This window comes from Charadrius vociferus, unplaced genomic scaffold (genome assembly GCF_000708025.1).
Source record: "Charadrius vociferus isolate BGI_N301 unplaced genomic scaffold, ASM70802v2 scaffold163, whole genome shotgun sequence".
Classification (NCBI taxonomy): Eukaryota; Metazoa; Chordata; class Aves; order Charadriiformes; family Charadriidae; genus Charadrius; species Charadrius vociferus.
Genome location: NW_009648332.1, coordinates 8,067,797 through 8,092,093, shown reverse-complemented (window position 1 = coordinate 8,092,093; position 24,297 = coordinate 8,067,797). Strand labels below are relative to the sequence as shown.

General features: G+C 42.5%; 1 protein-coding gene across 1 annotated transcript in view; it reads left to right on the top strand.

Moving 5' to 3' along the window:
- Window positions 1-24,297, top strand: part of ST3GAL3 (ST3 beta-galactoside alpha-2,3-sialyltransferase 3) — a 136,543-nt gene that overhangs the window by 94,859 nt on the left and 17,387 nt on the right. Inside the window, exon 5 of the mRNA XM_009884675.1 lies at window positions 18,929-19,023. Coding sequence (XP_009882977.1) covers window positions 18,929-19,023 — 95 coding nt within the window. The remainder of the gene's footprint in view (window positions 1-18,928; window positions 19,024-24,297) is intronic.

Genomic DNA, 24,297 nt, shown 5'->3' with positions numbered 1-24,297 from the left:
AAAGGGACTTGAGAAACCACAAGACAATAAACTTGCTTACCAGGAAAACGCTTTAAAAGGAATATTAAAAATAGACTTCTAAACATTTAGATGACCATGGTACGACACAGACTAGCACAACTCCTATAATTGAAGATCATGCAGTGTGAACCTATTTAAAGTTTTACTGCGTATATAGTGGCTCAAATCTCACAATTCATTGCTTTTTCTTTCTGTGACCTGTTGCATCTCTTATGACAACTCATTTACTTTCCTTATATTACCTTAGATCGGCTTCTTTTCCTCCATTGACAGGTGTTTTGTTCTCCCTGTCCTCTTTTTACTTGCTACCTATTCCTTTGCCTCTCTTGTCTTCCACCATGTCTACCCTGGCTCGCCGCACAGTGTACTGCTGTTCTTATCCCACCAGAAATCTGGGACCACTGTGACCTCTCCTGTATTACAAACGGATTCTCCCTTCTTTTGGTTTTGTACTCTTCCTAGTGAAACTGCTCTAACCACCCGCCATGGCCTGAGAGAGAAATGCTTTTTTGTGTATAACTTACCCTCAACCCCTCTTCAGTATTTGTTGCCCGTGGTCTCACTGCTCCCCACTCCAAATGAGAGAGAGAATGACGATATTTAGCACAACATTTCTGCCTTCTCATCCCCTAACTTGCTTTCTTTTCATCTTCTACAAATTTCTTCTCATTACTTCTCAGGTCTTTTCCGGAAATTTCTGCTCTTCTGCTTGCTTGTCTGCTCCCTTACAATACTTTGGGATCTGAAGAGTTTACCTCTCCACCTTAGAGAAAACTTCTCTTTTATCCCATTGCACTAGTGATTGCCCTCCCTTCATCTCAGTGCTCACAGATAACACTCCATTCGTGTCCTTGAGCTTCTCTCTTCCAGTTCTATCCTAGGTTGCTTCCAGTACAGCTTACACCTTTTGAAGGCCCCTGGAAATTTCTAGACAGAGGTTCTGATGGCTTCTTCGTAGGCAGAGTCTTAACTTCTTCACTGCTAAGCTGCAAGAGCCAGTCTCAGATGGGTTCCAAGCAGAATTTAGAGGTGTGACTCAAATATGGTTAAAGGGAAAATTCTCTAGTCCCAGTCACCAGAGGGACTGTTCCATGGTCTATGTAACCTTGTGTTTGCCACTTCCCTTGTTATATCTTCTTAGTTCTTCAAATCACAAACCAGTGTCCAGCCTCCCGTGTCACTATACCATACTCTGGCAACTCTGTGTTCTCCCCGGTTGTATACCGTAACCTGCACAGACCAGCATCCTGATCCCATACCCCTTAACACCATGAGCACATTTTCCCCACTGTACTTTTCCAGTTATCTTCCACTTTTCCCAGCTGTGGCCCTTGTTCTCCCGTCTCCTAAGCTTCTCTTGTCTTTTCCTTACCCGGAGGAGCAAATTCTGGTATGACTTTCAGTGCTCTGAGGTGTGGTACAGCAGGACCTGCCTTGATGCAGTAGTAGGTTGGTGAATATCATCAGATACACAGGAATTGGGGTGTATAGGCAGTATTTTACGCAGTTCCTGGAGATAAGCTGACTTTACAGTCAGAAGAAGCAGTGTGACAAGTGATTGCTTAAAACTGGTAGTCTTTTAGGTTGTTCCAGCCAATAGCCTTTACCACCATCAAGCTGGCTCTTCTGAAAATGTTGTTGGTCCCTTACTTATTTGTCTTCTCTTTTGTTCTGTCACTACAGCACTCCTTCACAGGTCCTTCAGAAGCTCTTTCACACCCAGCTCTATCAAGCTTCCTCTGGGAGGCCCACAGAGCTCAGGTCTTGGTCTTCTGCTCTTCTTCTTTTACTCCTTGCTAAGAAGTAGTGGTAGAGAAGACCTGCATGTCTGCACACCTACTTCAGACCTGCTTTCCGACCTACTCCAAAATAAAATCATAGCCTTTCTCTCTCGGAAGGATGGGTTCTGTATGAGCAGAAACGTGGTGTGTTTAGTTTGCAGAGAAAACAACATAGAGGTGTGCAATTTAGCGAATGGCAGAAAAGTAGTCAATTATATTAATATTAACCCTTCTTGGCTCTCAATTAAATGGAAATAGACCATGTTTCAAACTGGTCTAACCTTATAGACTTTACTGAGACAGGATCTGAATAAGAGGTGCATCACTGTATACTAATACAAGTAATAAAACTGCTATAGTAACAGTAGATTTTTTTTAAAAAGTAAGAACATGAATTCTTTCTTTTTAAGGCATTGATTGTGAAGCTGATCGGAGTTGGGAAGAAACTATATCTCTTGTCAGTTTATTCCACTGTGGCTTAGTACAAAGTTGTTTTACTTCTGTGGGAAGTATGTTGTTGGTTTTTGTTTTAGGTGGGATTGCTTATCTGATTTGGTGTAGCCTTGATGCTTGAAATAATACATGTCCTACTGTCATATAATTGAGTAAAAACATGTGCGGCTGCACACATCTTATTCATAGCATTTTTCCAAACCTATTAGCTAATCTAATCTCAGTTAATTGGTTGAGTGATTTCAGTGTCTACCAGCGGTAATTCGTCAACACTTCCCACACAAGACTGGATCTTAAGTCAGTATTGCTGGATCAAAGCGTACATATTACTGTACTTCCCACAGGTCAGTAGAGACAAGATGTGAATGTCCAAGGCAAAGCTGTACAGAAAGTGGGATGGGAGAATGTCTCTGTGGTCACCTACTTTTGTGCTGTCATGTTGAGACTCTGAAATTGCTCAGTTGGCCAGGGTTGCAGTAGCACTTCTCTTCTTCCTGTGCCTGACTTGTTCACGTGCCAACTCTTTGACAGCTGCAGGACATTGCTACAGAGGCAGTTTTCCTGTGTCTGAGCTTTATTCCCACGCTAGCTAGTGGGTAAAGAGGAGTAATGAGGCTGTTTGTCATTTGTGCCTGAACAGACCTCATCTCCTTATGAAATATGTTGTTTTAAGGCTAGTGTTTTACTCCTTGTGTGCGACTGCTGAAGAGCATTGGCCAGCTCAAAAGAGCAAGAGTGGATCTCCTTGAAGCAGTCGATAGCTGCTATAACCGCCACTTCTTCTTCAGTGCAGTCTTTGGATGTAGTGCCTTCATGTTCTTCACCAGCTGGGATCCCAGACCGCTTTCTGACCGTGCCATGGTTTCTGTGCCTGTGGACTGTTTCCCAGAAAGCAGCTGGGGCTCATTGTACGTGTATGGCACTTCAGTCCTTTACAGATATTTCATTTCTGGTGCTCCTCTTGGGAGCTACATTGTGCAGAGAGGGATTTTCAGTCATATGCAATAAACCTGAAACTTCCCAGCCATCTACAGCTACCAAACATCTTAGGGAAAACTGTCCTGTGTGAACACAGGAGGAGGCTGGACTCCTTATGTGATGGGAGAGAGACGACTCTCTGCAGTACTCCCTGACCGTAAAAGTTGCTAAGTGGCCTGCCATGCCAAAAAGGGTAGTTGCTCACCTAGTAGGTGCGAGCAAGAGGCTTGAGGTAGACACCAGAGAAGCCAATTGAGAGCTTTGGGAGGTACAGTCTGAGGAACACAAGATACGGATTTAAAGTCTTCTACTGCACAGAGCATGCTTCCCAGATGAGAGCTGCATGAAACAAAACTTCTTGAAACTTGGTAACATCAAATCCCAAAGGCAGAATAAGGGAAGACCTTGAGGGCAAACGGGGATTGAGAGGCAGGAGGTGATGTGATTGCTGAGGCAGCTGCATGTGTAACAAATGGGATAAAAACATATCAAATGGGATAAAAACATATGTCCCTGTTGGTGTCTGAGGGGAAGAAGCAAGAGAGCAGAGGGAGATCTGATCTTCTGTGGTGGGTCTGCTGGCCGAGCTGCACTGAACTCTCCCTTGGCTTTTACTACAGGGAAGAAAGATAGAAGGGGAAAAAAGCACTGATACAGCCTTTCTGCATAATGTGTCTCTACTTCTGTGCATCAGAACAAAAAAAGATTCAGTTCTTCATGCACCAGGTCGTATACCTGGGGAACTCCTTGCCAAAGCATGTGACGGCTGCAAAATATCTATATGAATTCCAGGGGAGTCTGGACAAACATTTGGAGGAGAGATCCATTGCTGGGAGGGAAAGGAGGGCTGCTGATTAGACAAACCACATCAAGCTCAGGAAATCCACTCAGCTGAAAATGTTTGAAAGCTGTGTGAATGTTAAGGAGGAAATATTTTATCTCTTTGCCCTGTTCTTATTTTACCTTGGACATCCATTTATTGCCATTTTTGGAAAAGAGATTTTGAACTCTGATCTGACCCAGTACAGTCTCACTCACATCCTTAGGTAGAACTTTCCTCACTGCTGGACAAGCAAGCTGATGAATTCTTAACAAAATAGTCCCAAGCTAAAAATCAAGCGACGCTTCCCCCTCCCCCCCTCCCTCAGACACAAGCAATTCTGATGCACTAACTGTAGTTACCAAGAAAGCACAGATCTCTGATCCCGGTGCTTCTGTTCTGGGGTTTGTGTTGATGGCTAACACTTGCACAGCTCACTGCCTTGAGATCACTGCCCTCAGAGTCCAGGCTCTTCACATGCATTTCAAGAAACGCCCATGATAGTTTTCAGTGGGTGATAACAGTAAAACAAAGGAGGCAAAATGTGTTCAGATTTGTGCTTTGCAGCATTAGGCACACTCTTGATATGAAAAGAGTAGTCATGAAATGAAAGCTCATGCTAATGTTACAGATTTTCCAAGGCTGTGCTGGCCACAGACAGGTTTGGAAGCAATTTGTTGATGCTGCTGCGCCTCAGCCTATTCTTATTTCTACTAGAGCTGCTCTTATTCCTTCTAGAGCTGCTCTTGTATTTTTACTCCTAATTCATATTCTCAGTATGAGAGTTACTAATCCCTGTAACTAGGGATGCCATTTTTCAAAGGTTTGCTGATAAAAGTTCACGGGAGTGAACCTGTTTTGTTGCCTCTAAAGCTTGGTATCACCAGAGGGGCTGTCAATTTGATTCACTTCATCACTGGCCAAGACGCTAAAATGAAAACCATTGCTGCAGAGCATGTATCGGGCTGTTGCAGTGGAAAAATGCTCACTGGGAATATTCAGAAGTAATTACTCGAAGATAAGTATGGTACCATGAGTGACCTGATTTGTTCAGAAGACAGGTTACTATGCAGTTTCTGTTGACTTCAACAAAGTGCTGATCGTCTCTGAAAATCTTTTCTTCAGTCATTTGCAGGCTTAAGTTTAGACAGTGATGTTTACACAGCATTGACGTGAGAATCTGCAGGTTTTATAATTGTGTTGCTTGTGAACTTCACTGCCAAGTACACTTAGTCTGCAACTCAGGAAAAGCAAAATGTCCAAAGGAAAGGAAAAGTACCGTTCAGGAGAACTAAGCGTGAGCATTACAGAGGCTGAGAGACTAATGTGGGATGATATTGTGCCATTTTCTGCTCCATGGATGTCTATTTGGAGACTGACTGAACAGTTGCCCAAAGAGCACCCATAAATACTTGTGGGAATTTCTCCTTTTGGCCCACAGCGTTGCTGTTTTGCTGGCTAATGAAAATCTGCTGCTTCTCTTGTCGTTAGCCAAGTATCCCTTGATCTCAAAGTAGTCCTTTTCTGTTGAGACAAGGAAATTTAAAAGTATCCAGAATTAGATGGCGTTGTGGGCTTTAACTTTTTTTAAATTACTCTAAGCTGATACAGGGAAATTTTTTTTAGAAAAATAGCTATTCGGGAAAAATTTTGAAGGGCAGTCAAAATGTTTTCTGGGATTTTATTACAGCTTTGAATAAATCATTGTTATTTTTAAGGAACTTTATTTGGTAGCTGGAAGCATAGTTTTCTTGTTATTTCTTCTATTGTACTTCAGTAAGTTCAAAGAAGTGACTAAGTATTTGTTGATTTATTGGAGGGTGGAAGGACTTATGGTGATAAGATATTAGAAATAGCTGATGATTAAGATTACTCATTATTTATATTATGGTCTTCGTTTTCCTTTGCCAGTGCATTGCAAAGCTTTCACTTTTTAGGCTGTGAGCTTTCATGGCTTTTTCCGGTTTTGCTTACCAAGGTGATTGTTTTGTTAAGAGTAAGATTAAACGAGAACAAAATGTCTGCAATTTGTCATTGTAACAGAGAGATTTCTTGCACTGTCACAGTGAGCATGTCTGCTTCCAAAATGGCTGTAGCGAAAAGTTTAATACCTTCATGGAATTAGTTTTAAAACTTTCAAGGAGTGGAATGAAAACATGAACACCTTCTCTATGACAGATGTAATTTGTAAGTAATTGTTTGTGGAGCACTTGAATACTGTAATGGTTGTGTGGGCCATCTAAGTGGTTAGACAAACATAGGTGGGCAAAGAGAAGAATGAGAAAATAAAACCGGATGATGCTAAGAAAATACAGTGAATAGACTGAATTCCAGGGTGAGGCAGAGAGTAAGTTACTTCTTTTGTGGCTCCCTGATGGATCCATGGAGATGCTGGGTTACAAGGTCGCTCTCTGTACTTTGTTCCACCCACACACGAAGGGTATGGAAAACTCCGGGGTGTGGCAGGATTTCTGTGTCAAGGAGCAGTGCTGCAAATTGAAAACTCCTTCATATTGGGTCGCCTGAGGGGGTCAGTGGGAGAATATCAATGATAGAAGTGGACTTATTGATGTTTTCTATAAAGACTGAATGCAATTCACACAATTAAACATCGCTACTGGGACAAAAGTAGTGGATCAGCAATGTTCACTGCTCTTTGTAATATTCAGGAGCGAATACAAATGCTGATGATGAATATGCCTGCAGCATTTCTTTGGTTTGGAACTTGGGATCACTCAGGCTGCATTTTGTCCATGTGCTATAGCTCCCTTTGATAACAGCCAATAGATGTGTAACTTCAACTTTCACCGTTATGTCTTGTTTTCTTTCCCACAGCTGTAGGAAAAGTGCTTTCTTTATCAAGGGTGCTGAAAGAGAAGGCATATTTGTGTGGGTTTTTTATCCCCTCATCTTCACCGTAACCATTTCCTTTAGTAGCTAATAATGTTTAGTATTTATTTCAGTGACTTACATAAATCTCAGTTGCATAAACCAGCAGTATCCTTTTTTCTACTGGCTTTTCTTGTGGGAACTTGTTAAAATGAACTATCCCATTGAAAAGTTTCTGGAATGAGGAGTAATGTAGTACCATTCTTCAGATGGTACCGTAAGAATAATTGGGAGGGTCCCTCCGCTTTGATTAGCGGATCAGGGAGGATGTACCTAAAGGGGGCCTACAGGAGAGCTGGGGAAGGACTTTTTACAAGGGCATGTAGTGACAGGACGAGGGGGAATGGCTTCAAACTGGAAGAGGGCAGGTTTAGATTAAACATTAGGAAGAAGTTTTTCACTTTAAGCGTGGTAAGGCACTGGAACAAGTTGCCCAGAGAGGTTGTTGAGGCCCCATCCCTGGAGGTGTTCAAGGCCAGGCTGGACGTGGCCTTGGGCAACCTGGTCTAGTGGGAGGTGTCCCTATGGCAGGGGGGTTGGAACTCGATGATCTTCAAGGTCCTTTCCAACCTAAACCATTCTATGATTCTATGTCAGTTCCCACTGAAGATTTGTAGCTTTTTGGAGAGCAGGCCTTTAAGAACTTACCTTGTGCTTCAGATATCCATCAGGCCTCGGAGTGGAGTCCTTTGAAGTTACTGCTGCGTGTGCTGTTGTTGCTGCACAGTCTGTTGCCAGATGCATGTTGAACTTGGACTTGGGGACGCAGCAGAGCAGAGGACCCTGGTCAGAGAATGCCTGGCTGGAAGGATAGGTCTTATTTTTTGCACCTGTGTTGAAAGTAGGACAGGAGAGGTCAGCGTGGTTCATGGTTCTTTTCTTTGTCAGAGTAGTCAAGTGGCACCTCCGGTCTCATCTCCTCTGTCTAATCTCTAACTCAAGCCAGACACTTTCTGTGTGGGATGATGAAGAAACTATATAGCTGTCTGTGCTGTCTACTGTTTGCAATTTTCTCTGCTGCACTCACTTGCTCCTTGAGTCAGTAAATCCTTTCAGTTTTGTCAGGTGGCCTCTTACATCGAAACTTGCTTTGGTGTCCAGTCTCTGTGCCTTATCTCTGAAAGAAGTACGCAGAAAGAGGTTTTACAAGCTCAGTGTCTTACCCTTGTTTTGTTAAAATACTTGTTTATTTTTAAAACCATGGGACCAAAGGAGAGAGGCTTATATTAAACAGTGCTGATATTATCTGGAAGATTTTAATGCATTTTGCTTTACAGATGACTCTTAGGCTAAAGGCTGGAATTAATAAGGTGACAGAGAATTACATGAAACGGGGCACAGGGTCCACATCTCCCATATCACTCACTTTCTTGTGACAGAGGGACCTGCTGGCACAGGCACCTGGGGGGAAAAGCCCCCTCTGAAAACACTCTATCCACTTGGGATGCATGTTTTGGCCTTTTTTTTGGTCTAGGTTCCCAGTCTGAGCCTGTGAGATGCAAAAAACCTTGGAGGTTTTAGCATCTGGTTTAAGGAAGAAAAAGCCTCTGTCTGAACCGTAAACAGTAAAAACTGGCTGTCCCCAGTTTGTCTTGCACTACAACGTGAAGTCTATTGTGCGGCAGAGTAACAGAAGCACATCTGGATTTTTTTCCCATCGGGGTTGATATGAATCTCATTAATAGCAGCTTTGTAATCTATCTGTAACTGTTTTTCAGTAAGTGATATTATTCTGATATTAGTGTTTGGGTTTTTGTGTGCGTTATACAAATACATATCAGGTGGCTGTATGTGGGAGGTGGCACCTAAAGTTATATTATCCTGTTTAACTTAATAGAAGAAAAAAAGCTTATTCTCTGGTCGGATGAATTACACTGCTTTGAGTACCAGGCAAGCTTGAAAATCACGCAACAGTTTCTTGAACAACTTCCTACAAGAAGGAGCATGCCAAGGTAAATTGTTTAGGCATTAGGAATTTGTGCAATGGAGAACGTTTCCACCCTCACTGTCTTTTCGGTTAGGATGTCCACCTTCTGAATGGTGCAAACTAAGACATGGATTCCAACCAAAAAGCCTCGTCCAATTTCAAAATGTTCAGAGGGAACTCTGCTTGCCCAGCATCTCCCATGCTTTCAGTCCCGTCATGTTTTCGCTGCAGAGTTTGTTCTTGTTTCTGGTTCATATCTTCTTGTTTTCTCAATGAAATGTAGACTTGATTTGATATTGTCATTGCTATACCAGTTTTTTGTCAAACCCAGATTGTGATGACTTAAACATCTTTTGAAAATAACTGACAAAAAAATTCTAAGAAACACCACAATGGACTATCTGTGTGATTGTCTTTGAGCATCAATTGATGCAGTGTACAAAGAAGCTGAACAATTTACTTCTCGTCTATGTTTCTTCGTATTTAATTATCTGCCTGTCTTGTGTGCTGTGGGCAACTATTGGTGCAATAGCTTCTACAGACTTTCTCCCCCCCCTCGCTTTTATTGTTTTGCTTTCATTTCCTGTTTGTGTCTGCAGGCAGCCCTGTCCTTAGTGTTTTCATCACGGCAGCTTTCTCTGGAACACCTTAAAGTCACTGTTGGGAGTTGCACTGATGAGAATTGCAACCTACGAATATTCAGTAATAATGAGTCAGGACAGCAAATGCACACAGTTCGGAAATAATGGTTTCTTTTTATTTTTCCTCCAGTTTCTGAGCCTTTATTAGTTATCGAGGGCTCGTTTCCAACTATAAGGCTAGGAAAATACTTTTTTTTTTTTTTAATTTGTTTTGGGTTTTTTAACGTGAAAGCTGAGATTCACCCAGAAGCGTGATATGAGGAACTTGGTCCTGTGGAACTTCTCAGAATACTGGACTCATAAGAAAACCAGAAGAGCTGACAATACCTCTGTTAGTGCCATGGTTTGTACTTCGCAGCAGATAAGTAATTTCCATATCATCTTAAAAGGAATTTTTTGTCTAAGTTTTGAAATGGCATTGATCATTCTGGAAGAATGTGGGCCTTGAAAAAATTACAACTATTCTCTCTCAGAACAACCCATCTGTTTCAGTAACGATACTTGAAACATTGACATCTCTTCTGCCAGCATCCTCACTCCAGTAAGACTTAGGAAGGAAATTTTTGCTCCAAGCAGATTTTTGACCTGGATAAGAGCAATATGCCAGAGGTGAAGGAACATCTCGCATTCAGGAACTGGATGAATTACGAAGTCCAGTCCCCTGCCTATGCAGACACCAAATCATACAACCCCTTTCATAAACTGACCAAGTCTTCATCTCAAGTAATTTGTTTTGCACTTTCCTGTCTTCCTCGGCTTCCATCACAAACCGGTTTTGGAGCTTACCCGTTTTGAATGTTAGTGACCTTATTTTTAACTTCAGCTGGCTGTACCATGATCAGGTCATGCTCATTTGTCTTTTGTGCCTATTTGTTCGTTAGCTTCAATAGTTCTTCTCCTTCCATGCTGCATCCCCTGTGCTGTACATAGACAGAGCAGTCACATCTGCTCTGTGCTTGTGCTTGGCTGTGCTGAACAATATGTATATTTTTGGTTTAGCTGATGGTTGAAGGCTCTTTTTCATCATTGTCCTATTCTCTACATATGTACCAATTTCTTTTCAGCTTTCTTGATGTACGTGCACAAAAACCATTCGTGCTGTTTGGTCTAGATGGAAGAATTCAGTATTCAGGCTCCTTCTGCAGTGACATTATTACATGTTATGAAGGCCACTAAAGATTTCACTATCCCCTTCAACGCTTTCAAATATGAAGATCGCTCTGATACAGTAGGATAACATCAAGATAGATGTATACATTAAATAGTGTGTTAGGAGGAGACAAGATTAGAGGCTTTTGAAACAGTGATGTGCAATTTGATGTGCTCTACTCTAAGACTGCTGGGAGCTCTGGACTGTCAAACGTGCTGACGGTGGCAGGAATGAGGTGGGGAGGATTGCTGGCAATAGCATGAGTGCGGATTAACTTTTCTTTGCAAGTAGAATAAAGAGAACGGTAAGATGGCTTTATAAAAGCAAAGTTTGGACACTGGGTTTTAACAGACTGGTTAATTAGTATCTGTGACAAAAGGCAACAGGTCAGTGATGGAAACTCTGTCCATGTCATGGTTTCAGCTGGGATGGAGTTAACCTTCCTGCTAGCAGCTGGTATGGGGCTATGTTTTGGATTCAGGATGACAGCGGTGTTGATAGTGCACTGATGATTTTGGTTGTCAAGGCCTTTTCTGCTCCTCACACCACCCCACCAGTGAGTAGGCTGGGAGTGCACAAAAAGTTGGGAGGAAACACAGCCGGGACAGCTGACCCCGACTGACCACAGGGATGTTCCATACCATATGACGTCATGCTCAGTATATAAAGCTGAGGGAAGAAGAAGGAAGAGGGGGACATTCGGAGTTATGGCATTTGTCTTCCCAAGTGGCCATTACACGTGATGGAGCCCTGCTTTCCTGGAGATGACCAAACCCCTGCCTGCCGGTGGGAAGCAGTGAATGAATTCCTTGTTTTGCTTTGCTTGAGTGCACAGCTTTTGCTTTACCAATTAAACTGTCTTTATCTCAACCCATGAATGTTTGCTCACTTTCACCCTTCTGATTCTCTTCTCCGTCTCAACTAGGGGGAGTGCACGAGCGGCTGCGTGGTCCTAGTTGTCCACTGGGGTTAAACCATGACAGCCCATCACCTGCAGTCTTCTGGAATGTATGTTAGATCTTCACCAGAAAAAAAAACAGATTCCCTGCCTTTTGGGAGTGCAATGTTGCACAGCAGCAGTTAGCCTAGATGACTGCTGTCCTATTCTTTTTCATTAGAAACAGCAATCTCCTGCCTGTCCCTGTGGAATGTGAGCAGGAGCATAATTGTGCTAAACTTCGGCCAACTGGCAGAGTTGTTGGCTGGCATCTTCCATGTGAGCCGAGCCTTTCTGCTAGGGGGAAGGATTGGACCCGTTCTCCTTCCCTCCTCATCTCATTTTTTACTTGTGCAGAAGGCTTTGAAAACTCAGGCAGTAATTACAGTCTGCTTTTGCTTACCTTCATCATGTTTCCAAATACCATGTAATCTCATCTGTTTGGCTCAGTGCTCCCTCAGAGGCCTTGAACACCCCACCTGGCTTCTGGGAGGAAAAACTAGCTGTAATTCAATCTTGCATCTTTGACAATAACACATGAAAAACAAACTATGACATTGAAATGATGTTAGGAGACTGTTTTTTAAACTAACATCATTCTACGCTGTCTAGAAGTCAGCTTTTCACCCTTGCATAATTGTGTTTTGGTATTAGAGGGTTCGGTGAGCAGTGACAAATTTTGCATGTTGTCTTATGTGCTGCACCACGAGGCAGGTCAGGACAAAGTTTCTGCCTTGTCTGAATTTTATAGCTTGGGGTTTTTTCACCTTTTTTTTTTTTCCCAAAAGGAAGCCAACCTTTAAACCAAGCTTCTTGTTATTTTTGTGTGTGCTTGTGTGTTTTTTGTCTGAAGCATTTGGAGAATCAGTAGAAAAGTCTGAGGATTTGGTTGGAGCAGGCAGTCTGATTTCTTTTTGTCTTCAATAGTTTCTCTCAAAATTTTTTAGTCCCCAGAATGATTATTTGCATTACATAGAGACACTCTAGGTAAGCTGTTCAGGGGCTTTGTCAGACCTCATGCATGTCAGAGCGTAGTCAGTTAGCAGGAGGTACTGAGCTGATATTAAATCAGTCTTTGATTTTTGTGCCTTGGTGGTGCGTAAGCACAAGATATTAATGGCTGCAGAAAGGTTAAACTTTACGTGTCTTCCTGTTTATCACAAAGGTACAGGGTACAAACAGAAAGCAGTCTTGGCAGGCAACAGGCTTGCAAAATCCATGTGCTGCTTATCTACAGTTGTGCTTGTACTGAAATTTGATTACCATATATGAAGGTAAGTACTTCAGAATCCCAAGGAGTCTGAGGGGTAGCTCTTGATTCCCAACTGCAGCAGACTGTAGCTTGGGTACTTGGTCACCTCCTAGCAACATTATTACAGTGTGAAAATGGTTTTAAAAGAAATAGACCTGTGCAAAGCTCCAAAAGATCATCTATTGTTTTTTTCTTCTTAAAAGTAGGCACAGCTATGACTAACCCCTGCTTGATAGGTACTAGTTGATACAGGTTCTGTAGCCCATGTCTAGGCAATAGATTTTGATGTGTAATAATCCCAAGCATAAGAAACCTTTTTTCTAATGTTTAATTTAAGTTTCCTTTGCTGCATTTTAAGCCCAGGGCTACTACTTCTGTTTACCAGGGATATGGAGATATTACCTTTCTCTTTTGCAGCAGCCTCATAATATTTAGTGGCTTATCATGTCCTCTTTCAAATTTCTCTTCCCTAGACTAAACAAATTCATTTCTTTCTAGCTTTCCTCAGAGATCATGTTTTGTACAGCTTAGATCTTTTTTTCACAGCTCTCCTATAGCCTGTTTCCACTTTGTTCGTGTTTTTTTGCACGAGGCCCAGAACTGGGCATGGTCCTTGAGCCGATGTTTTCTGATCCTGAATGAAGAGGAGTACTTAACAGGTTTTACAGCTGTGATACTTACATTTGTCAGTCATGATAGGATGTTTATCTTTTCTGCAATAGTATGACAACGTTCTGTGTATGAACCACAGCGCAGAGTATGGAGGCCTGTTAAGGTATGTTGGAGCAGCTGGTCCAGCTCTAAATAGAGCAGTGAGCAGGCAATAGGCAAATGCCTGCACTGATGCGTTTAAACAACCTACTAGATGATGGAGAGCAAAGAGGGCAAGAAGGCTGATGATGCTCCAGAGTGCCTCAAAGGTACAGAGCAGCCATTCCTGGGGAGGAGGCTGGGATAACAGAGGGTCCTGCTACATGGCCTGCAGACGGGTAGAGGGGTTTTTGTTCAGTGGACTTTACCTGCCCCTTCCTTTTCTTTGCTTATGGAATAAAGCCTGTTCAAAGGCATGTTTTGGACTGGTTGTGGCATTTACTGCTGCTTCCTGTCAGAAGGAAGGACCATGGTTTACACCTCATGGTCCTTCTTGCAGAGCTGTAAAGGAACAAGTGATTGCGCCAGCTCAGTAATGGACAAAACCCAAATGCTTAAGAAAGCAAAGCAGTGTTGTACCACTGCATAATTCAGCGGCATCTGCATAGAGAATGGCCAAGTAGTTGAGGACTTTTCAGCTTGAAAGGGACGACTGTAGGTACCTCAGGGTCTGTAGGCATGAAGAGCATGGGAGAAGATGGACAGGGATCAGTGGCTCATTGTCTCTTCCGAAAGAGGACCTAGGGGGTCTCTAATGGCAGTGGTGGAGTGCATTGACCCAGTGCGGCCATTCTTCAGTACAAAGTTATCTTAACTGTATTGTCTGATTTTCTTTTAGACCATTTCTGCGGTTTGTTAAGATCAACTTAATTTTTGGCCTGATCTCTACTGTTAAAGATTTTCTTCTTGCAGCCATCCATTTTTGTGGCTCTTTTATTTGCTGATTTAGTAAAAGTATGCTGGTTGTAGGATAGGGTTAATCCTTATTAATATGGTTTCTGAAATTTCCTAGCTGCTTGAGGAAACTTTGAGCTGCTTGGATTTTTGACAGAGGATTAATGTCAGTAAGAAATGTGAAATTAGGACATCACAAGGCTCCTCATTCCCTATGCTATCACACCATGCTGCTCCCTAGAGAAGGGAGGCAAGGAAGAGAACATACATCTAGATCTTACTAAGGAAAAAGGAAAAGGTTAGTTTAGATTTGCTCCCTGTACTTCTACAAATGCCTCTATCAGAGCTAATTAGTCAGTGCTAGAGTGTTTTGGTTTGTATTTTGGCCATTTTATTAATAACATTGGTAGATTTTGTGCCTTCTCTCTAACTGTGGATGCTTTTGTGCATAAGCAAACAGAGGAGAGGGTAGAAGTCATGCCAGAAAAAATAAGTCATTCTTTTGTGTGTTTTTTAAAAAAAAAAAAAAAACACCAACAAAAAAGGTCATTCATGCCCTTTCACAAATGCAATGTGCAGGTTATGTGCAACTTGTTGTGTTTTTTTTTCCCTTCAGCTTCCGGTTTTTCTTTGCTGCTGATTCTCACTAACTAAAGAAGAAACAAAAGGGCAGGGCAGCTTAAAGGAGGGGGGTGGGAGGCATGGAAAGGAAGAAAATATCTGAGAAATAAGCCCCCAGTGGAGCTTAGTGGCTGTGAATCTGCCTTTCTGTAGTGTCCTGATTTCTAGAAACGTGCTCCCTTCTTCTCCTCTACTCTTTCAAGGACTTGACCTTGTCTTCCTCCCTCCTTGTTCTAGCCAAAGACTATCAGTTGATGTATTTATTTTACTTTCTCTCTGGTCTAGCTTATTCCCTTCTACACATTTATGTATTAATTGCCTTGAGAGCAGCAGGTGGGGGTAGGGAGCAGAGTCTAGTCAAGATTAAATGTCCGAAATTGTTCAATATCTGCTTTGATAGAGGCAGTGCTGGTCTTAAGATTTGTGCGATACTTTGGGTAGCTAACGCTGCTGATGTTGAATACCTCAGCCCACATCCAAGAGGGGTAGCTGTGAATGGATCTATGTATCAAGGACAGGATGGAAATGGTTGGAAAACTTGGCTGGGGAGCTTCTGGCAGGCTAGTTCGGCGCTCCAGGTAGAAATGGTTTTGGGTCACAACTTTTCTTACTTGTCAGAGAGAAAATAACTGGAAATGTAATTTTTGTGGCGTCAGCTGTGATCTCCTCGGTACAAACATATATCACACTTTCTTGTGTATATATAGATTCTTCTGTATATAGATTCCTGTTTAAGAATGGTTTCCTGGCAGTACACTTCCTTTCGCTGAGTGCAGTGACAAATTGTGTTAGAGATATTACTAATGTCTTTGTATAAGGAATGCAAACTTGAAAGCTGGGAGAGATTTGGACTGTACTTCATAATTATCATATCCAGCATTTCATAGCGTCATTTAGGTTGGAAAAGCCCTTTAAGATCATTGAGTCCAGATGTCGTCTATTTAGACGTCACTTGCTGTTTTATTGGGATATGTCATTCAAACTAGTGATTTTAGATGCTTGGTGTTTCCCTCCCAAATCATGCAGTGTGTCACAAGCACCCAAATTTCTCACCTTTTCATGGCTGTCATGTGCTATGAGGTTTCATTATGTCTGTTCTGGAATTTGAGGTGGGGTAGATAGGAAGTGGTTAAAAATCAAATTTGAAAAATCAAAGCTCTCGCTTTGCATGCTGTTTGCCCGTATAGCACAACCCTTTTTCCGTTCCGGAGCTGTGGCTGTGGGTGAAGCTCACCTGCCTTTATGTAGCAGCGGCAGACGACTTGAGTGAAATGCAGCATTCCATATGTAAGCTGTTCAGTAGATACAAAATTTAACATCATTCAGAAACATTTACTTTTTCTGTTTGACAAACTCCCACGCATTCCTTGGAATGTATTTTAGGTGCTCTGCAGAGAGCATTCCCATGGCCTGTTTAAGGCATATCCTGATATTTCCTGAAGGGTCCTAGAATATGCCAGACGCGCTTCAGAGCCGAGACAGAACAGCCATGCTCCTGGAGAGGTCTGGCAGACAGCGTTTCCCTGTCACTGCTGGACATTGGTTCTGGGCTGCTCTAATTTATTGAGGTGGCAAAGCACTTTTCACAGATCATGAGCTTACGGCATTCAGGATTTCTTAATATTTCCAAAATGGAATTACCTTCAAGATTTATGGGAGCTAAATATCCTCAAATTTGCTCGTTTTTTCCCCTTACGGATATAGTATTTCCCCCAAAACTGTTCCTCCCCCCTCTTTAAAGGAAGCAAAAGTGTGAATTAAAAGTCAGTTTCCCCGTCTGTCTGCTACACTGCTGTTAAATATTACCAAATAATAGTAGGTAGGCTAAGGCTATTGTGTTCTCTGCTAGAAAAATCCTGAACTTTACTTGTAGCAAATACAATAACAAGGCCAATGGTCACTTCACCCTTCTCTTTGGGCACCACTTTGGTGCCATGCAGAAGGGACACCACAGAGCGTCAGATCAATCCTGCTAGTGCTTCACCTGCTTTGGGGACTCCCCTTGGGGCCCAAGAAGTCTCAGGAGGGTCTGACCTTCCTCCTGGTTTTACCAGGCACCTTGTAAGGGAGAATCTGTATTAGGGAGAGACACTCAATCCTCCACGTCAGACTAGTGTAAACTGTCTTTTCCTAGTGTATGACTTGCAGATAGATGAGTTAATCTATAAATCTATAAATAATACCAACTTCTGAGTTAGGCCTGACCTTACAGCCTGTACCTTCTTTTTCGTGCAGTGCTCTTAATTGGCTAAGTTTTTTATTTACACTATACTATTTTGTGGTGGTGTTGTAGGGAATCCTCTTGATTCGGGAGATGAGAATAAAACCTGCTTATATATGTGTTTTCTGAAGCCTCCAAGTTTTTCCCTGAAGATTGCATGTCACAGTGGCAACCAGAGTAGCTCGGTGACCTACCAAATCAGCCCAAAGGGACTGGTGACACCCAGGCAGTGCCATCATCCTTCACTGCAGCTGCTGCTTGGGGAGAATGGGGACCGTTCTGTCGGACTGGTCTTCTGCTGGAGAGCTCTGATTTGCTGGGCATCTGTGATAAGACTGTACTTGGAGCAATTTATAATTCAGAATTCATTACATCGTTTCCTCAGTGTGCTGCTGTCTGAAGTTGTTGCTCTGTAACTGGCTGTGGCATAGTGTAGATGAGTTTATCTTAAATCAGGTTGTTCAAGTCCAAAAGTTATCTGATTGCAGTAGCATGGAGATGTATGGTGAGCGCAAAAAAAGCCTGAAGGGAGAGTTAAACCGGTGTGTTACATCTGTCCTGCTACCAGATTTTCTTAACTATCCCAGGTTAGCCATGCTGTATCTATTTCAGATAGGTGTACTTTGCACTTGCAGTATGTTCGTAGTGGAGATGTACTCTCTGACTCTGAACATACCGTACATCCCTTTCTTCGTTTCTATAGCATATTGTGGTTGATTTTGATCCAGAACATCACTGCTACTCTTTTGATATGATTGAATGAACACATTTCTAATAGTACTAGCATATTTTATAGCCATGATCTTGATACCCTCAGAAATGGTCCCATATGAAAATTAATATTTCTGTAGTTTCTTTTGCTAATGGTTTCCTTCTGCTGTACTAATTGTTTCTAGAAGAGACAAATTTTTAGTAGCTGCTGTGTTTGTCTGTTGAGACTGTAATTAGGATAATGTATACCCGTAATGACATGGTTAAGAGGGACTAGTTCTCTCTTTTGTAAATGAGTTTGGATAGATCACAACTGCTTGATTTGGCAAGGATCTCTCTTGAATCATTTATGTGTTAATGAATGCAGAATAAAACACATATATCTGTACTGAATTTCCATTCTCTGTAAACTAAGTGCTGCTTCGTGGTGTCCTCAACCATTTCCTTTCTTGCCTGTGTTACGAGAGCCACTGTGTACATGCATGAGTGAGGCAGAAGCCGCCATGAGAGCAGATAACCCCAGCCTTGCTCTCCACACGCGTTTGTCCAATGCATTCATACCTACGCAGAGCGGCAAGCGTATATGTAATGAACAATATAAAGGCAACTCTGCACCCCCTCTTCCCCTGCTCACGTAGGCAGCATGTAAATTGGTTTGTGCTTACAAAGCTGGGAGTAAAATTGCCTAAACTCTGGTTGCAATTTATATAATAGCCAAACAGTAGCGTGGAAGTTCTAAATCGCTGAGTGGAAGTGATTGCCAGGCTCACAACTTGAATGTTTTGGGTGTCCTCAGGGCACAAATTCTGACGTATTTGTTCCACTGCAGGCACATTTGGGTAAAAGTAAAATCTTCCACATTACTGTATTGCCAGTGAGACTGTAGAATCAGCACTTAGGTATGGAGTCTCCCAACTTCCTGAAAAAAAATTATCATTCTTAGTTCAGGAGTTAATTTCTCTCTCATTTTGCTTTTCTCAGGTTCTCGAAGCCGGCACCAATGTTCTTGGATGATTCCTTCAGGAAATGGGCACGTATCAGGGACTTTGTACCCCCCTTTGGAATTAAAGGACAAGGTATGAGAAAACTGTACAGCTGTTGGAAACAAAGGTCATTCTGCAGATGCTTGCCACATCTTGCTTTTCTGTTTTGAAAGCTCAGGTGGTCCCTCAGGCACAGGTTTTTTCCTGTTCTAGAGGAACATTGTACATGTAGCTCTCAAGGTCAAAAGGGTTTTCACAGCTGGAATGTGGACCTCAGAAGCTTGTCTTAGGGAGGATGGTTTAGCACATGGTGAGAGTCTGCAACAATGGCAACTTAGATGTACTGTCATTCTGGAAGGATCGTTTTGACACTGACTGACATAGCATGTTGGCTGACAGCAGCAGAGAGAGTCCAAACTGATTTAAAGTACCTTGAAGTTGGTAATTCTCTAAAGAACAGGAAGGACTCCTCTTTGAGTTTTGGAGCCTTTTGACCACTGATACAAATCTTCATTTTCTTTTTGTAGTTTTGGTTGTATAATTATTTTTTTAGTTGTGCTACTTGTGGACTTGTATAACAAATAGGAAAAATTTGTTCAGATGCTTTGGTGATGATTTGTAATATGCCCGGTCCTCCAGCTGGAGTGCGGCAGCAAAGGCTGTGTATGCTGTGGGAGAGCAAGAGTGGTGCTCGTGGTCTTGAGATGGGAGCCAGTAGCCCACCCAGCAAATGGTATATTTTGTGGGGCAACACAACCTCTTTGCTATCCTACATGTGCCACCAAAGGCCTCTCTGGGTGAGCAGTGGTGGAGCAGAAGGGTTATGGTCATAGCAGTGATTTGCTGCAGACTTCCTGAAGTCTGATGTATTTATTAGGAAGTGCTTGTAGCATTGCATCAACTTCCAAGATTTTTTTTTTTTCCCACTGACAAACTCAAGATTACGGATGGCCCCCAGAGGAATACAAATACCTGGTGGAAAAAAGACTGCAGCCACAATAGGCTTGGGTCTGTCCCTCTCCCTGGAAGCAGATGTGATGGTTGTCAGAACAATCTCTGATCAAATCAAAGGCTCTACTGACAAATTTCTTTTGGCTTGCATCAATTCCCTTCTTTGTTTTGTGTATGTCCATTCCTTGTCCAGTTGGTCTTTTGCAGCTCAATAGGCAACTAATTACTGTCCTCTAAATCAGCCAGCTGAGTTTGCAGCAAAGAAATAACGGTGGCAGCACAAGTGGAAGGCTGCGCTGACCACAGGAGGGCTTGTCCCCTTCTAACAGTCACACAAGGTGTACAAAGCTAGGGCAAGCTGCCTGACCAACACGGAGGTGGGATTTGCAATTACACATGATGTCAGCTAAACCAAATAAAAATCATTCCGTTAAACTGAATCCAAATGGAGAAATTCACCAAAAGGGGATGACGGAACGGCTCTGGCAGCCTTCGCCCTGGGTTTGTTGCCAGCTTGTATCACCACTGCAATGTTATGTAAATCTGGTGTTTTATATTGGATTTCCTCAGTTAAAAAGAGAAATGAGAAATTGCCATTATTTAAATGGCTGTGAGCTGAAGCCATGGGACGGAAACCGTTGAATGGGTTATTTTTTTAATGCCCTCCTGGGACTGAATTTTGTGCCAAGTTTCAGTCTGGAGCAAGTTCTGTGTGTGGGAGGGTTGAATTATAAATCTCTGTAGCCCAGGATTTCTAATGGCCGTGCTGACAGGCTGTGAGTCCTAGCGATGCGAATGGCGCCCTTTCATGTTACACATCACTTGGAATTCTTGCATCAGTCTTTTCTGGCTGTCCCGTGGGATGCATTCTGGCTCAGCTGAGTGATTGGATGATGGGATCAGCACCTCATTAGGGCTTTCAGTCAGGGCAATCTGATGATATCCAAACAACTGACCCAGGCAGGCAGTGTGGAGCTCAGTCACGTGCTGGTGTGAGATGGAAGACTATCGGAGCTGGGATGTGCATGGGAAAAAGAGTAGTCGGGGTGGCTGAGACACTGTAGAGAGACGTGCCTGTGTTGAAACAGACAGGGCAGGAGTTTTGCTCTGTGCGTTGGGAAGCCCTATGACAACATCAGCTGGGATTTCTGACGTGCATCACACTGGGAAAGGCAGTCGGTGTTTATAGACACCGACTGTAGCTGGGTTGGTAACGGGAAGATTTTGCTGAGAACTCGGTGAATATCGCCCAGCGTTTTCAAGTCACCGTGATCCAGTCCAAGTGCAAAAGGCCTTTTTTTGTGTGTGTGAAACACAGCTACAGGATGAGCTCACTTTCAGTAATGCTGCACGTTCCAAGAAGCTTCTAGAAACTAATCTGTGGTAGCTTGAAAATACTAAAGTTATGAAATCAAGAGATTCTTAGCAGCTTGGAGGCTAATCTGCCATTTCTGCTTTCTCTTGTTAAAGTTTCTATCTCTTCTTCAGACACTTAGCTAAGTTTTTCCTTGCGTTGTCTGTGAAAAAAAAACTGAAAGAAGTCTTTTTTTCATCCATCACTTGGTGTTTACTGGTCCAAGAAAGAAAAATTCCAAGATTGCAAGAACAAGTCTTACAATCTTTAGGGGAAAGCAGCTTTTGAGGAGCACTGTCTGCTGAGCTGCACTAATTTGGAATAACACGTCTGTATAAATTACATGTAAAAGAGTAGAAATGGCTCCAAAATTTTCATGGCAGGACTACCGTTCTTTAAAGACGATCATATCAAGGAGAAGGCAGTATGCTGATCATTTTGACATAGTTCATCAGGGATCTTCATTTTCTTCAAAAGAAGCTGATTTGAAAGACAGTTCTTCCATCTGCAGAAGTACTCAGTATAACACAGAAAAGAAGTGTTTCTTCGTGAAAGAATGCTCACTCCTTTTCTCTGTTGGTCATTTTCCGATTTGGCCATTAGGCCATTCCAGGGGGGTTTATGACCAGAGTGCTCCACTCTCTCCAAGAACATTTGTGTGTAGAAGGCCTCAGGGTGAACGTGGTTCTGAATATGAAAGTTTTTAGACTTTCTCCTGAACGGTGCTGATTCTGAAATGGACTATTGCAGTAGGAATAATGGACATCTCATGTCAGATCGGAAACTGCTGCAATCATTAGTTAATCACCTTAGTGATTACTTGTCTGCTAAAAGAAAGCAGCACAGCAATAAGCAGATGGTGACGCTTTTGAACAGTGGTCTCTGAGTGTCCGATACAAGGTATTAGAAATAGATGAAGAGGGGTTTATGAGGAGCAGTTTTTCTTAAACTGTCTTAAGTGGGCGGAAAGTTTTAGTACACGTTGTACTTGTTGACTCTGCCTCTGTTCGCCAAAGATCTCGACCAAGGATTGATCCCAATTCCTTGATCTTAATCCCCAACGACCTGGGACAACAGCAGAGCTGAGCACTGTGAGGAGTGTTGGAGCTGATACAGCAGATTGAAGGTGTCATTGCATTTATCACAGATGTCTGTAGCCCTTTGTGGAAACTCTTGCTTTCTCTGTGTGCAGAGAATAGGGAAAGTAACAGGTATGTCATAGTTCTGAAAAGGCGTGAGTGTATTTGCTCGTAAGTTTTAATACCACAAAGGGTCGCTACAAGTGTCTAGTTTGGCCTTTTGTTCAACAGTGGCTCTGGGTTTCACCCAGTGACTTCTGCAGCTGGCTATGAATGTATGAGGTTATCTTTCGGATTCTAAATCAAGATTTTTTTTAAAAATGATGAAGAATGGCCATGTTGTCAAATAGGCCAGTGTCATATTTGACTGCACTTACTTTTAAAAAACCGAGACTGTTAGTGCCACGTTGAGCTTTGTTGTCTCCCTCTATGTGACTTGACAGACTCTAGAAATGGGATGTGCCGATGTGAGTGCTTGGAAACGATGACTCCATCTCTATTAATAAATAAGATGGTTGACCTCTGGTCCTGAAGGCAGTTGAGCTCATTGTTCAAACAGGTTAACTCCCTGCCCTCCCCCAAAAGAGCATGGCTATATCCAGGCTTCCTATCAAGAAAGGTCACTGGCCTGTATTAGCCTGTGACCTTATGAATGCGTGAGAATTATAGGGGAGGATATTTGTTAGCCCCGGTGAAAACCATCGGGGAACTGTGCTAACGCTTCAGTAGTATGGACTCGTGTAGGACAGCGTGCCTGCTGCTGATTTGTGTATTAGTGTGTGTACAGCCAAAGTGAGGGCTGTCATTCAGGAGCACAACGAAATTGGTCAACCTTAAGAGGCGTCGAGAAGATCAAACTATAACAAGAAGTTGGAACTCTAAAAGCTGCAAATGTCAAGATGTCCTGTGGGGACAGCTCAGGCTGCCGAGCACCCTCCTGTGTCCCAGGCTATTGTTTGGGCATTAACTGGGATGTTGGAGTGCCTCCCACGTTTCACCATTTGCGAGGGTCTAATTTGCTTGCAGGAATTCTTCTTTCCCAGCACCCACCAAGCCTGCTTTTTACAGCTTTTTCAGTGAAGAGCAAGGAGACTGCAGCAATCTCAGGCTCTTAAACGAGTTACATGGAGATTTTTTTTTAATTGAAATTGAAACTACTTCTTTTGTATTTGCACCCCTTTCTAGCAGTGCTTCTAATCAGTATACCTTATGAACGTGGACATGTTGTCCGTATTGTTGCAGAGATCCTCTAGCATGGGCACTGCTTTCAGGGTTAAATTCGTCAATGAAAAACCAATGGAAAAATTGTTTATAGTGTTAGTGAGATTATTAATCCCAGAAGGCCTCCTCCCCAAATTTACCTCTGTAGCTAAAGCAAAAGGAAAGAGTTATTTGGAGAAGGGCAACAAACAGGACTGCAGAAATACCTGACTATTAATAGAATTTCTCAGGACATGTGGCTTGAAGAATATAAAAGGCTTTCATAAGAAAGAGTAGCTAGTATCTGGCATCCTCTCTGTGTAATGAGGACGGGAGAGTTGCTGCAGTTTTTTTTGAACTTAAGTGAAAACATATGGCCCAGCATACACTAAAAAACTAAACAAACATGATCCATGTAATATCTCTTCCATGCATTTAGTCAGTATTTGTGTCATTGCTTAGCGGTAATTATAGGTCTTCACTTCTACCTTTGTTCCTGCTAGATTGTTTTAAGCAGAGAGGCTGCTTTGTTGGCCCTGAATCAGTTTGTCGTTGAAGGTGATATTTATTTCTTAGGGAGTGAATGTCAAGACATTCACCATCTCACAATTTGCCTCCCACCAGGAATCTAGGAAACAATTTCTCCCCCATGGTGATAAGAGAATATTAAGAACATGTTTGAAGTGTTACGGTTTTATCAAATGTAGTATGTAGTACTGGTGAGGAGACTTCGGACTTTCATCTGGTACAAGAGGGGGGTCTGGAACTGGTGACACGTTTGAT